We start from the raw sequence: 14,483 nt of genomic DNA, 5'->3' as shown, positions 1-14,483 counted from the left end.
TGCATCCCTATAATTAAGCAACAAATGAGTGTATTTGTAACAAAGCATAGCACATGTGAAAACTTTTTTTTTTTTTTTTAAGTAAAAAGCCACCTAAGAGCACAGATTCAAGCTGCTCTGAATATACACTCCCCAAAATATTTTTAAAAATCTATGGCAGAGTTCTGGAACTAAAGAGTTATTTTTTCCTTAATTTTTACTTACAGTTACTAATTTATCTACAAGATTCATGAATTATTTATAAGTTTAAAACAAAAAAATAAGAAAAAATTCAAATAGCACAAGACTTTAAGAAATGAGTACTCTTTCACTCAAGATAATCCAGTTACCTAGAGGAGCAGAATCGATTTTTTTCCAAGGGTTGAGGTATGTTTTCTTTTCTTTCCAGTCAGAATATTCCTGACAGCTGTCACTGGGTTGGTCCCATGGCAATTCTAAAAACAAAGCAAGTCTCAGTTTTTTTTAATGTTCAGATTTCAAGGAAAAATAGTAATACAAATCCATGAAAAGTTTCCTTTGAATTAATTCAATATGGTTTTCAAACTAAGAATCCCAACTTGGCCACTGCACTCCAGCCTGGGTGACAGAGCAAGACTCTGTCTCAAAAAAAAAAAAAGAGAATCTCAACTTAGAAACTTTAGAAGCACTTCAAAGATAGATGAATCAGAGCAGGCATGGTAGCTCAGGCCTGTAATCATAGCACTTTGGGAGGCTGAGGCAGAAGGATTGCTTGAGCCCAGGAGTTTGAGACCAGCCTGGGAAACATAGCGAGACCCTATCTCTACAAAAAATAAATAAAATTAGCTGGTCGTGGTGGTGTGCATCTGTAGTCCTGGCTCCTGAGGAGGCTAATGTGAGAGGATCACTTGAACCTGAGAGGTCAAGGCTGCAGTGAGCCAAGATAACACCACTGCACTGCAGCCTGGGCGACAGAGCAAGGCTTTGTCTCAAAAAATAAAATAATAAAAAAAAACAGGCCGGGCGCGGTGGCTCAAGCCTGTAATCCCAGCACTTTGGGAGGCCGAGACGGGCGGATCACGAGGTCAGGAGATCGAGACCATCCTGGCTAACACGGTGAAACCCCGTCTCTACTAAAAATACAAAAAACTAGCCGGGTGAGGTGGCGGGCGCCTGTGGTCCCAGCTACTCCGGAGGCTGAGGCAGGAGAATGGCGTAAACCCGGGAGGCGGAGCTTGCAGTGAGCTGAGATCCGGCCACTGCACTCCAGCCCTCCAGCCCGGGCGACACAGCGAGACTCCGTCTCAAAAAAAAAAAAAAAAAAATCTTTGGGATTATAAATAAGTTACTATTTGCAATGTAATAAATATTTGTGTCCCCCTCAAAAGTCATGCTGAAATCCTAACTCACAATGCAATGGCATTTGGAGGTGGGGCCTTTGAGAGGTAATTAGGTCCTGGGGATTGGATCCCTCAAAAAATGGTATTAGTGGTCTTATTAAGACCTTATTAGTGTCGGCGGGGCGTGGTGGCTCAAGCCTGTAATCCCAGCACTTTGGGAGGCCGAGACGGGCAGATCACGAGGTCAGGAGATCGAGACCATCTTGGCTAACACGGTGAAACCCTGTCTCTACTAAAAAAATACAAAAAACTAGCCGGGCGTGGTGGCGGGCGCCTGTAGTCCCAGCTACTCGGGAGGCTAAGGCAGGAGAATGGCGTAAACCCGGGAGGCGGAGCAGTGAGCTGAGATCTGGCCACTGCACTCCAGCCTGGGTGACAGAGCGAGACTCCGTCTCAAAAAAATAAAAAAATAAAAAGACCTTATTAGTGTCTAATAAGGGCTCGTGTGCCCGGCCAATATTGTGCCTTCATAGGGCACTAATTATGTAATCCCAGCACTTTGGAAGGCCAAGGTAGGCAGATTACTTGAGCCCAGGAGTTCAGGACCAGCCTGGGTACCATGGCAAGACCGTCTCTTAAAAAAACAAACAAACAAAAAAAAACACACACACACACACAAAATAAGCCAGGTATGGTGGTGCACGCCTGTAGTCCCAGATACTGAGGGGACTGAGGTGGGAGGATCACTTGAGCCTGGGAGGTCAAGGCTGCAGGAAGCCTTGAATTGTGCCACTGCACTCCAGCCTGGGCAATAGAGTGAGACCCTGTCTCAAAACAAAAAACACAAAAAACAAAACAAAACAAAAAACAGACATAATGTCTCACAACATCTGGTCATTTTAAAAAAACAAAAAAACAAAAAACAGCACTTTGGGAGGCTGAGGTGGGTGGATCACTTGAGATCAGGAGTTTGAGACCAGCCTGGCCAACACGGTAAAACCCTGTCTCTAGTCAAAATACAAAAATCAGCTGGGGTTGATGATGCGTGCTGGTAATCCCTGTTACTCGGGAGGCTGGGACAGGAGAACTGCTAGAACCTAGGAGGTAGAGGTTGCAGTGAGCTGAGATCGCACCACTGCACTCCAGCCTGGGTGACAGAGCAAGACTCTGGTCTTTAAAAAAAAAAAACCACACAATAGGACCTGCTTCTGCTCTCTTGGCTGTCCACCATGAGAGCACAGGAATACAGCCATCTGCAAATCAGGAAGAGGGCCCTGACTGAAACATGACCAGGTTGGCACTCCTAGTATCATACCTTCAGCCTCCAGAACTGTGAGAAATAAATTTGTTGTTTATAAGCTATGCAGTCTATGATACTTTGTTACAGCAACCTAAACTGATCAAGAGACTATTAAAATACTACTATAGAAGCTGGGTGCCATGGCTCATGCCTTTAATCCTAACAGTTTGGAGGCCAAGACAGAAGGTTTGCTTGAGACCAGGTGTTTAACACCAGCCTGGAAACACAGCAAGACCCCATCTCTACAATACATTTTTAAAACTTAGCCAGATGTCTTGTGGCAAGCACCACTGGTCCTAGCTACTTGGAAGAGTGAGGCCAGAGGATTGCTTGAGCCTAGAAGTCTGAGGCTGCAGTGAGCTATAATAGCTCACTGTACTCCGGTTTGGACAGCAGAATGAGACCCTGTCTCTTAAAAAAGAAAACAAAAACTATTATATAAATATGAATTCCTTGGTTTATTTCATTTATTTCAGTATAACTAATCTGACTTTTTATAGGAATTTTACCATGATTAAAGAGCTCTTACCTCCAGCGAGCATTGCAGTAAGTACTATTCCACAAGACCAAACATCAACCGGTTCTGCATGAAATTCTCTTCTCTTCAGAAGTTCTGGAGCAACGTATGGTAACGTACCACACATCTTGTTCAACAAACGCTCACGATTATTATACCGAAATACTGTTGCCAAGCCAAAGTCTGAGATTTTGAGGTTATCTAAACCAAAAGAAAAAAAGACGGCACTGAATAAAAATGTTTTGCAAACAGATATACTTACAGGAATTAAGTTTTATTGAAAAAAAATCACTGGTGTTACTTAAGGTTTGTAGAACTTATCTTAAAATAAGCAAAATAGACCAAATTAAAAAAAATATATATCATCTATACTAAAAGTAGAAAGAGGCCTCATCTCTTCTATTAACTTAAAAGAAGTATAACCAACATGCAAAGCAGTCTGGACCAGATTAAAGCAAGAGGTTGTAGTCAGAAGGTGCTGCCCTTCAGGAAAAGAGCACTCTAAACCTGAGCTGAAAGCAAAGCAAGGCCCTTCGTCAGGTAGGGTGGAAGGCAGGAAGGAAACATCAGTAGTACGTTAGGCACAACTTTCTCAGCAGCAAGCAAACCCAGCTGGCAGAAGAAAACATGTGAAGACAAACCAAAATTTAACAAACCACAATATTTTTTTTCTTTTTCAAAGTAGGGAGTCTGAGAAAAAGAGGAAAAATTCCGTACAAAAAAAAATTCAGAAGACCAAACATATACCCTAATTTCCCATCTTCAACACACAAAAACTGTAGGCAGGACTTAACTTATATCTAGTGAATATCTACTATAACTTACTGACAGACACTATGCCAGCCAATGCAGGTAGCAGATAAATCAGTGAAGACTGACAATAGAAGACTGTTATGAAGGTTACAAAAATATAGAGCACTACAAGATCTTAGAGCAAAGGAATCTAACCCAGTCTTAAGAGTTAGAAAATGCCTTCTATTATCAGAGGGCAATCTGGCAAAACACACTAAAATGTGAAACATTCACTCTTTGAACTAGCAATTCCCACTTCTATATCCATAGAAATAATCCCGCAAATTCACAAACATAATATCCATAGCAATATTATTTGTAAATAAATGTCCATCAATAAATGATTAAATCTTACAATACGTTTGCACAATGGAAAATGTGGAGGTAGGTTTTGAAAAAAATCAACAAGGTGTATCTATACATACTGACAAGAAATACTGCGTAAGTGGGACAAAAAAGCTAACGGCATAAAAAATATTATAGCATGACCCAATTTTTATATTGGCCCTTTGCACAAATTGATAAAAGTCATCACTGTCCTAATTTATTTTTTAAGTCAGAAGCAACTTAAATGTCTCAAAATAGGGGGCTGATTCTTTAAAAATCAAGTACATTCACACAATATGTAAACCAATGAAATGTTTACCTCTATCTGACTGAGGAGGTAGCTACTGTGACTATCCTTTTTTTTTTTTTTTTTTTTCTGAGAAAGGGTCTCACTCTGCTGTTCAGGCTAGAACAGCAGTGTGTAGCGGTGTGATCACGGCTTACTGCAGCCTTGCCCTCCTAGGTTGAAGCAATCAATCCTCCTGCTGCAGCCTCCCAAGTAGCTAGGACTCCAGGTGTACAACACCATGCCTAATTTTTAAAAAAATTTTTCATAAAGACAGGGTCTACGTTGTCCAGGTTGGTCTCAAACTTCCAGGATCAAGTAATCTTCCCATGCCAGCCTCCCAAAGTGTTGGGATTACCGGCATGAGCAACTGCACCCAGTTACCTTTTTAATAGCTAAAGATGACACTATCTGGACAAACCAAGATTGAGTTCCAAATTACTTATGAGTAGTAATCACTTAAAATACTAATGGATAACTAAAATATTCTTTGGACTTCGTTTTGTTATGTCTGCAACGTAATACTGAGCTATTTTAGAGAATTGCACATAATAAAATTTAAAATTAGGAATATGTTTAGCTCTTACAAAAAGAAAGGAAGAAAATATTTGTGATGAAATAAACAGGAGGGCATTAAATACTGGTAACATTTTATTTCCTTTTTAAAAAGACTCCTAAATACTAAATAGAAATAAGGAATTATATCTTGTATGTTAATACAAGATATAAAGAATAACAATGTAATAAACATCCACTCACTTTAGAAAAACAATGTTCTATTTCCTTCGAAATCTGTAAATACTTCCTTAAATACATGCCCTCCCTTACCTTCTTAGAGGTAACCACCATTCTGAATTTGGTTTTATCACAACACCCTTGCTTTTCTACGTGTTTTTTTCCTCCATGTTTACATCCTCAAACAATATACTAGGTTTTACATATTTTTGAACTGTGTATAAATAGAATCAGACCATATGAATTCTTTTGCAACTGTCTCTTTTTGCTGTACATCATTATATACCTGAAATTCATCCATGTCACTGCTTGTAGATATAAGGCATCCATTTCATAATTTATTGTTGATAGGCATTTGGGTTATTTAGTTTTCTGCTATATTAAAAACATCGCCACTGTGAGCATCCTTATATACAAATAATGTTGTCTTTTTAAACCAGGTGGGTTGCTACATATCTATTTACATTTCATTATAATATTATACATAAGAATTTTTATGTATCTGAATTTTTAAAGTTTTAAATAAAGATTTTTATGTTATAGAAACTCAATGTAAAGGGGTAAAAAGTAAAATCCATATGCACATAAGAAAATAGCATGTATAGGTTGGGTGCGGTGGCTCACACCTATAATCCCAGAACTCTGGGAGGCCAAGGGAGGTGGATCACTTGAGGCCAAGAGCTCGAGACCAGCCTGGCCAACATGACAAAACCCCGTCTCTACTAAAAATATAAAAATTAGCCAGGTGTGGTGGCTCAGGCTTGTAATCCCAGCTACTAAGGGGCCTAAGTCACGAGGATCACCTGAACCGGGGAGGCAGCAGTTACAGTGAGCCGAGATCATGTCTCTGCACTCCAGCCTGGGCAACAGAGCAAGACTCTGTTTCAAAAAAAGAAAGCCAACCATTTGTTAAGCACTATTCTAATACTAAGAATAAAACATCAAACCAGACAAAAACTGCCTCATACAGCTGACATTTCTTTTTTGATTCTGACCCTATAAGCTAAAGCTTTCGCTATCCATCCTTCTCAATTTGATGACATCCAGAAAATATAACTAAATTTCTTATCTATTTATCCAAGTTATACATAAAAAAAGAGTGAACAGGACAAGACTAAGGTCCAGGGTATTCCACAGGAACTTCCCTTTATTAATGCATTAACGAATTATTTTAAACTATTCTTGGCCAGGCATGGTGGCTCATGTCTATAATCCCAACACTTTGGGAGGCTAAGGCCAGTAAACTGCTTGAGTCCAGGAGTTCAAGACTAGCCTGAGCAAAAAAAGAAAACTCCATCTCTACAAAAAATTAAACATTAGTCAGGCATGGTGGCACCTGCCTGTAGCTGGTCCTAGCTACTTGGCAAGCTGAGGTGGTAGGATCACTTGAGCCTAGGAGGTCAAGGCTGCAGTAAGCCCTGATAATACAGTGTACTCCAGACTGGGCGACAGAGTGAGATCCTGTATCAAAAAAAAAAAATTATTCTTACACATACAGTGAGCTAGGCTTGCACCTAGGTCAGGTTTCTCTACCTGATCTGCAATTGTATTGCATAATGAGACTTGTGATTTCCAAATATACTAAGTCTCCAAAATTTCCTTGATTTTTCAGATTTTGTCTTGAAATTCCAGTAATGCAAAAGACTTGATTTTGCCTTGTATGGCTATATTAAAATAACTTAGGTACCAGTGATAAAATGCTAAACTTACCCCTTTCATCCAACAGAAGATTTTCTGGTTTAATATCCCTGTGAGTTATTCCAATACCATGCAGATAAACCTAAGAGGGATGCAGAGGGAAACACACTAGAATTTGGTAATGTAATGTATTCATACTAATTTTAAGTAAAAGGGACATGGACAACTATACCTACCACTCCTGCCATGAGTTGATGAAAGAACCTCTGAGCATCTTGTTCAGGCATGCCTATATCCGGCTCTAAAACAAATATGAAAGAAAGTTTATTGACTAAATATAATCAGGTAGCAACCACACAGCTTCTTAATTTGAAGCTTAGACATTTACAAATGTACTTAGGCAAACAGAAGCAAATGCCAACAAAAGATTCAGGAGGCCACTAATACACAGAAGGCTTAACTCACATTTACCTCTGTTAGATGGCAAAAGTAGTATTACAGAAAAATTATATAGAGAAAAACCAATATCCAAATCAAGAATGTAAGCCATGCCTTGAAAGCCCCTGCTTCCTCTTATACTAACCCTGATTCAGTAACCTTCAAATTCTCCCCTATTTCTTCTAAATGCTACGCTAATTATTTTTCTCATTCCTGAAATATAATGCCAAAGGGGAAGTCTGGGCAAATCTAAGCCAATTTCACTAAATATTTTAGAGATTATACTTCTTTTATTATTTAACTTTTTTCAGAGATAGGGTCTTGCTCTTTCACCCAGGCTGGAGTGCCCTGGCGTGAGATCATAACTCACTGTAACCTGGAACTCCTGAGCTCAAGCAATTCTCCTGCCTCCTGAGTAGCTAGGATTACAGGCATGTACCACTGCACCTGGCTCAGATTTAAACTTCATATAGTCTCACAGTACAAAACCACGAATGCCTGTGAGGTCCTTCATGAAACACAATTTCATTATGAAAATTCTTTTATCAGTTATCTTTTTACATTTTGATCTCTCTCATTAACTCCATTTCTTTTACCCACAACTCTCTCCTGAGTCACACTGGAGATCCTAGTACCTCTTTATCAGTTTTTAACTGTTAATACAATAGCTTTAAATTATAAATTTACATCCAGATTTATTTTATGTACTTCTCAGTGTTCTGAAATATCGGTCCTTTGATTCTACATAGAATGTTTAAGTATTAACAGCAAACATAGAATTTACTTAATATACAAAAAGCAATCCTAGAAAATTCTCAATTATTTCATGTAAACCAAGAGGAAACAGCATGCTATTTTAGATCTGTAAATGTATACAATGATTTCATATAACTAGAATGTCTACAAAGAAAAAATTGTGTAGGTAATACATGCATTTAGGATACACTGCATTTATGACCATAGTACCATAAAACTACATTTTGTCACTCTTAAAGTCTGTTAGACACCAATCTTAAATCAAAATCACTTATATAACTTGGGAAAGAAGTTTTCTTTCATTGACTCTATATATGCTTTTATGTATTAATACCAGTAGGAAAAATTTTTTAAAGATAATTTATTCCAATTTCACTGTTGCATGAGCAATTCTGAAAGGACAACGACCAAATAGCATGCCCAAGATTTAAAAAACAAATTTAAAAACTTGTTTAAAATAATTATCTTAAATTTCTTCCATACCTATTCTGTCAAAAAGCTCTCCTCCACTACAGTACTCCAGAAATAAATATTGGATATTGCCTTCTCTCCTGTGACCATAGAATTTTACTACATTTTCATGATTTAGCATTTTATTGATACAGATCTCTTTCTTAATATTTTCTGGACAGTCTACGGCACGCTTCATATCTACAATCTTCACTGCGACTGCTTCTTCAGTTACTCTATTCACAGCAAGTTGAACTCTAAAAAGGAAAAAAGTTTTAACATTACAGAATTCCATTTCTTCTAAAACTTCCAAAGATTAAACATGACGCATCCAAAACTATTTTACCTTTATTACTTTTTCCACAAAGGAGAAACCAAGGAAGTGGTTTCTGCTATGTTCTCAACAGACACTACTCCTTTCTAAAATGTGAAATACAATAGCTAACCCTCCAAACACGTCATTATGCTGTCACACAAGTCATTTAATAAACGCTTCATAAAATAGACTGAGGTAATTCTAAGCCACATCACATATATACATGTTCTACTCACATACTTTTAAGAGCATTAATCCCATATTATATGTGCTTGTGTAACTGACTGTCCTAAGCTCCTATGGGGTAGATACTATTATTGCCACCCTAACGGTGGTGAAGGAGAGGTACACAATGACATTAGGAAGCTTGCCTAAGATCACGAATAAGGATCTGAAACCAGGCAATCTCCAGAGTCTGCTCATTTGCTCATTAATCACGATGCTTAAACTCTGAGAAGCAATGTGTGGGCACGAAAACAGTAACTTCGTGTCCTTTCCAGCTCTTTACAAAGTAAACTTTTTTTTTAAAGGGAAGGAAAAAATATTAATCCTAGCAAAAGACTGTGTAACTTCAGTTACTCAAACATCTACTCTCTAAATCACCAGAGTATGAGACTCCAGAACAATGAATATGCACTCAGAAAACGAAGGCAAGGTTAAAAGAACTCACTCTCCATAGGCACCTTCTCCCAGGGTTTGCACCAAGTCCCAGTCTTCCACAAACGGCACTGCCATGACTCCGCCGGGCACCTCGGCTGTAAAAGGCAGGAATCCAGGAAAGACGGAGAGCGAGTGTAAGACCACCTGTGAAGCCACTGCGCCTCGCCTCTCCCCTCCCCAGGATTCCCCACGAAAAAGAACAGCTCTTGCCTTCCCCTTATATCTCATCCACATTTATCCAAGTCTTTCAACTACGAACAACTATTCTAAACTTGGCCATTTTGTCGTGTAAATCACAATCGCCATTTCCACGCACACCGAAAGTTGAAATTCTGCCCTCCTCAGGCCTCAGAGGAAATTAATCGTTGTGGTGAAGAGGTGGGAGACAAATGCTTTCCGGTGAACGACTGGGGAAGGAGGAGGGAGAGGTGGGGCTCTGGGGAAGAAAGGAAGGGGTCAGAGGGAGCGGAACCGGGCAGAAGACGCCAGCGGCAGCGCCTCCTCCCAATTGCTCAGTTCCAATTCCCATCCCCATCCACACCCCCACCCGTCCCAGAGGCCGGGGCGGGGCCAAACTGCCCCGAGAGGCGGAAGGAAGGGCTGGGACCCTTCCTTGGGGTTCTTAGCTAGCAGCGTGTTAGTCCCTCCTGCCCCCCTCTACAACGGGAATCTCCTGCTACCATTCCTCCACCCTTCGAAACCGACCCTCCGCAGGAGTCTCTCCAATCCCCTGCGCTAGTCAATGCTAACTTTCTCCCAACGTGCCCTCCCTCACTAATCTAGACCCCGAACTCCTTCTTTAGAAGCCTTTCCTACTCTACCGGCCGCCCCTACTCACCGGACTGTCCTTTGCCCACCACTGCAGGAATCCAAATGCAGCGCTTTTCCCGCCAAAACTTGCTGGCGTCACGCTGCCGCAAACTCGCGCACCCGTGCCGTAAAGCAAGACAGCGCGCGTTCCCGGGTCCTGCCTCTCTGAATGTCGGCGGCTCTAAAAGACTGACGCCGAGAGGTTGCCGCTCCCGCCCAGAGTTGCTTTACAGTCGGGGAGAGATTCTGGCTGAATAGGTTTAAGGACGGCGGACTGCATCGGTGCGAATTGAGCTCTGGGCCCAAATATGAAGTGGCATGCGCTGTGAGGCTCGGCTGGGCGGTGCTCGAGCGCCTCTGGGTGAAGCCCAGGCCTCCATGCCGCAGGGTCGCGCGACCGTCCGCGCTGCGCTTCCAGGCGGGTCTGCGGGCTTAGCTCCTTGCCGCTCTGGGCCTGAAAAGCTCCACCACTACCTGCGTGAGGCCACCGGACAGCGCTGTGAGGATCACAGTCAGTGCTGCAGAGCGCTTTGTAAACTTCAGAGTGCTGTGCCCGTGGTGCTGGAGCCGAGAAACTAGCAGCAGCAGCTGAGAGCTGACTGTGAAGAAATAGAGGAACTCCGTGTTGGGAGCGAGAGGCATCGAAAGGACTGGCCACGCAGTCAAGTGTGTGTGGCGGGGGAAACTTCCCGGAGAAAGAAAGCAGTTTATTTTGGAGCTTGAAGTCGGATAACCAGTTTTGCATTTTTTCTGTGAACCACCTCCAAAGCAATGCTTTAGTTCAGCCCAATCTTTTTGCAGGAAGACCATCTGCTTAGCTTAGTTCTACAAACGTTTTCATTTTTAATGTGCAAAAAACAGGCGGGGAGAGCCAAAATAAATTTTACAATGCAAATTTAAAAGCCGCGAACGTCATTTAAATAGAAAAGTAAATCTGAGGAAAGGGACTCGAGAACAAAATAGGAAAAATTGAAATAAGTATTCTCTGACAGTAAACTAGATTGGAACTCAAGGACAGGCAGGATCATCTCCATTACATTTTCCAGCACTGGCCGGGCGCAGTGGCTCCTGCCTATAATTGCAGCGCTTTGGGAAGGCAAGGCAGGAGAATAGCTTGAAGCCAGGAGTTCAGGACCAGCCTGGGGGAACACAGGGAGACCCCATCTCTACAAATAAATTTTAGGAATTAGTTGGGCTTGGTGGTGTGTCCCTGTAGCCCTAGCTACTTGGGAGGTAGGCCTCTGCCTAGGGGCAGAGCAATCGTTTGAGTCCAGGAGTTAGAGATTAGTGAGCTATGACAGCACTACTGCACTCCAGCCTGGGCAACAGCATGATTCCGTAGGAAAAAAAAAAAAAATATATATATATATATATATTTGTTTGTTTATATATTTTATGTATTTTTCTTTCTTAGTCCTTAAGACTGGGCCGCGTACAAACACTAAGCATAACTAGCTATTATGATAATAGTAACAAAGTAAAACAAGTATAAAATGTTACTCAAGGCTGGTCCGGTGGCTCACGCCTGTAATCCCAACACTTTGGGAAGCTGAGGCGGGTGGATCACCTGAGGTCAGTAGTTCAAAACCAGTCTGACCAACATGGTGAAACCCGTCTCTACTAAAAATATAAAAATTAGCCGGGCGTGATGGCAAGTGCCTGTAATCCCAGCTACCCAGGAGGCTGAGGCTGCAGTGAGCCGAGATTGCGCCACTGCACTCCAGCCTGGGTGACAGAGCAAGACTCCCTCTCAACAAACAATCAACAACAAAAACACACATTTTTTTTTTAAAGCAAAGTCAGGAACAAAAATCAAGGAAAAAGCTCTCAAAATGCTTATGTGTATAGTTTTGAATCATGACATCACAGATTAGGCTTTATGTAACCTGTTTACAGTTTGTTGTTTTTGGAGACGGTGTGTTGCTCTGTCACCCAGGCTGGAGTGCAACTAGACAGTCTTGGCTCACTGCAGCCTGGAACTCCTGGGCTCAAGTGATCCTCCGACCTCAGCATCCCAAGTCGCTGGGATTACAGAAGTGAGCCACAGGGCCTGGTATAAAAATAAAAGCAAGTTTTTAGATCATTTATCCCATTTTCTCTTGTTTCCTCACTGTGTGCTGAAAACAAAGAGTATGAAGAAGAGGAAGACCTGCAAATTTCCTGTGTGTCTGATGGAGTCTTTTTAGCCTGAAAAAAAAATAAGATACACAGACTCCAGCAGAATACCAGTGAAAGACAGAATACATGGAAATAGCCTCTATTCTCTTCTGAAAGCTTACTAAAATATTTTAATAGTAAAGGATACCAATATTTAAAAGAACCCATAAGAACAGAGTATGAGTCACATTTTGGAAAGTAGAAAGCCTTTAGATGAAAGGTAATGAAGATGAATCCCAAAGCTAGCAATGGAAAGCAGAATTAACATCACAGAACTCTCAAAAAGCTCAAGTTGAACTGGTGACACCAGGTAACTGAAGATGGAGGTAAAAATGGGACTAAAAGGGGGTAGGTTTAAAGGCTACATAAGAAGCAAATAGATCCCTGTATCCCTTCCCTTTCTGTGTAACCAAGGAACTGTCCCTCCCCAAAGCTCGTATAAGATTTAAGTGGGAGGCCGGGCGCGGTGGCTCAAGCCTGTAATCCCAGCACTTTGGGAGGCCGAGACGGGTGGATCACTAGGTCAAGAGATCGAGACCATCCTGGCTAATACAGTGAAACCCCGTCTCTACTAAAAAATACAAAAAACTAGCCAGGCGAGGTGGTGGGCGCCTGTAGTTCCAGCTACTCAGGAGGCTGAGGCAGGAGAATGGCGTAAACCCGAGATGCAGAGCTTGCAGTGAGCTGAGGATCCGGCCATTGCACTCCAGCCTGGGCGACAGAGCCAGACTCCGTCTCAAAAAAAAAAAAAAAAAAAAAAAAAGATTTAAGCGGGTAAATGCATAGTATGTGAACTGAAGACCATTAGGCACAGTTAAAAGCTTGGGCACCTTACTGAAAACGGAGGGTTTAAGTTTTATCCACTGAAGGTTGAGCCTGTTAAAACTTCTTTCCCTACTCTACTCCCAGAAAGCTGACTGCCTGGCTTACATCCTTGAGTAAGAGAATGTGCAAGCCTTCTCAAGGGAATCTTACCTATGTAAAAGATAAACATCTAAAATATCAGTATCATGGATTTCCTAATGTAACAGCCCAGGCAGATCACAGTAGACTGAAACTCACATTATTAATCCCCATCAACCCCTACAAACAGACTTTTCAATCAGCTTTTTTGGGTCCCACTTTTTTTTTTTTGTTTTGTTTTGTTTTTGAGACAGAGTCTTGCTGTCTCCCAGGTTGGAGTGCAGTGGCATGATGTCTGCTCACTGCAACCTCCGCGTCCTGGGTTCAAGCAATTCTCATGCCCAGTAGCTGGGATTACAGGTGTGTACCCCATACCCAGTTAATTTTTGTATTTTTAGTATAGACAGGGTTTTGCCACATTGCCAGACTGGTCCTGAACTCCTGGTCTTAAGTGATCTGCCTGCCTCGTCCTCCCAAAGTGCTGGGATTACAGGCGTGATCCACTGTACCCAGCCTAAGAGGAGCAGACTAGCAAGAATTTGAGAATGTCTTTAATATGAAAGACATCAAAACAAAGGAATAGTCAAACAATGACAAAAAACCCAACCCCTCTGGGCATTAAAAATATAGAAGAAAAAAAGGAAGCTATTTTAAATAGCTGGATTAGAAAATAAAGTTGAGGAAATCTCTGAGAAGGAAGAAGAGTAAATAGAAGAGTAAAATATAAGACTATTAGGGGATAAATTCAGGAACCATCCAAATAACTATTTTCCAGAAAGAAAAAGAGGGTTGGGATTTCCATCCTTTTTCCTCTCTTAATATCTTGCATATATAACGCAAGAATATTTTCCAGAACTGAGGAACTTGACTTTCCATACATAAAATTCCAAACTGCTCAGCACAATAGGTGACCCACTCAAGACACAACATTGGGAAGATTTCAAAACATTATAAAGAGAAGATCCTAAGAGGTCTGGGTTGAAGGCGAGAAGCAATGGATACATTAAAAAAAAAAGGCCGGGCGCGGTGGCTCAAGCCTGTAATCCCAGCACTTTGGGAGGCCGAGATGGGTGGATCACGAGGTCAGGAGATCGAGACCA

General features: G+C 41.4%; 1 protein-coding gene across 4 annotated transcripts in view; it reads right to left on the bottom strand.

Annotated features, from left to right (window-relative positions):
- The window catches only part of CHEK1 (checkpoint kinase 1), a 30,342-nt gene extending 19,849 nt beyond the window's left edge, over window positions 1–10,493 (bottom strand). For 2 of the 4 annotated variants that reach the window (XM_011934596.1, XM_011934599.1), the window contains exons 1-7: window positions 10,352–10,493; window positions 9,524–9,608; window positions 8,571–8,794; window positions 7,130–7,194; window positions 6,966–7,035; window positions 3,128–3,316; window positions 330–434 (exon numbers count right to left, since the gene is read on the bottom strand). In XM_011934596.1, the coding sequence (XP_011789986.1) occupies window positions 330–434; window positions 3,128–3,316; window positions 6,966–7,035; window positions 7,130–7,194; window positions 8,571–8,794; window positions 9,524–9,588 (718 nt within the window). In that variant the 5' untranslated portion in view covers window positions 9,589–9,608; window positions 10,352–10,493. Of the gene's footprint in view, window positions 1–329; window positions 435–3,127; window positions 3,317–6,965; window positions 7,036–7,129; window positions 7,195–8,570; window positions 8,795–9,523; window positions 9,609–9,723; window positions 10,143–10,351 lie in introns of those variants that run through there. The other 2 variants (XM_011934597.1, XM_011934598.1) reach the window with 2 other exon arrangements.
- Window positions 10,494–14,483: the final 3,990 nt, after the last annotated feature.

Source organism: Colobus angolensis, unplaced genomic scaffold (assembly GCF_000951035.1).
Source record: "Colobus angolensis palliatus isolate OR3802 unplaced genomic scaffold, Cang.pa_1.0 Scaffold137, whole genome shotgun sequence".
Lineage (NCBI taxonomy): Eukaryota > Metazoa > Chordata > Mammalia > Primates > Cercopithecidae > Colobus > Colobus angolensis.
Note: the sequence above shows the minus strand (reverse complement) of the source record. Positions and strands in the feature narration are given on the sequence as shown.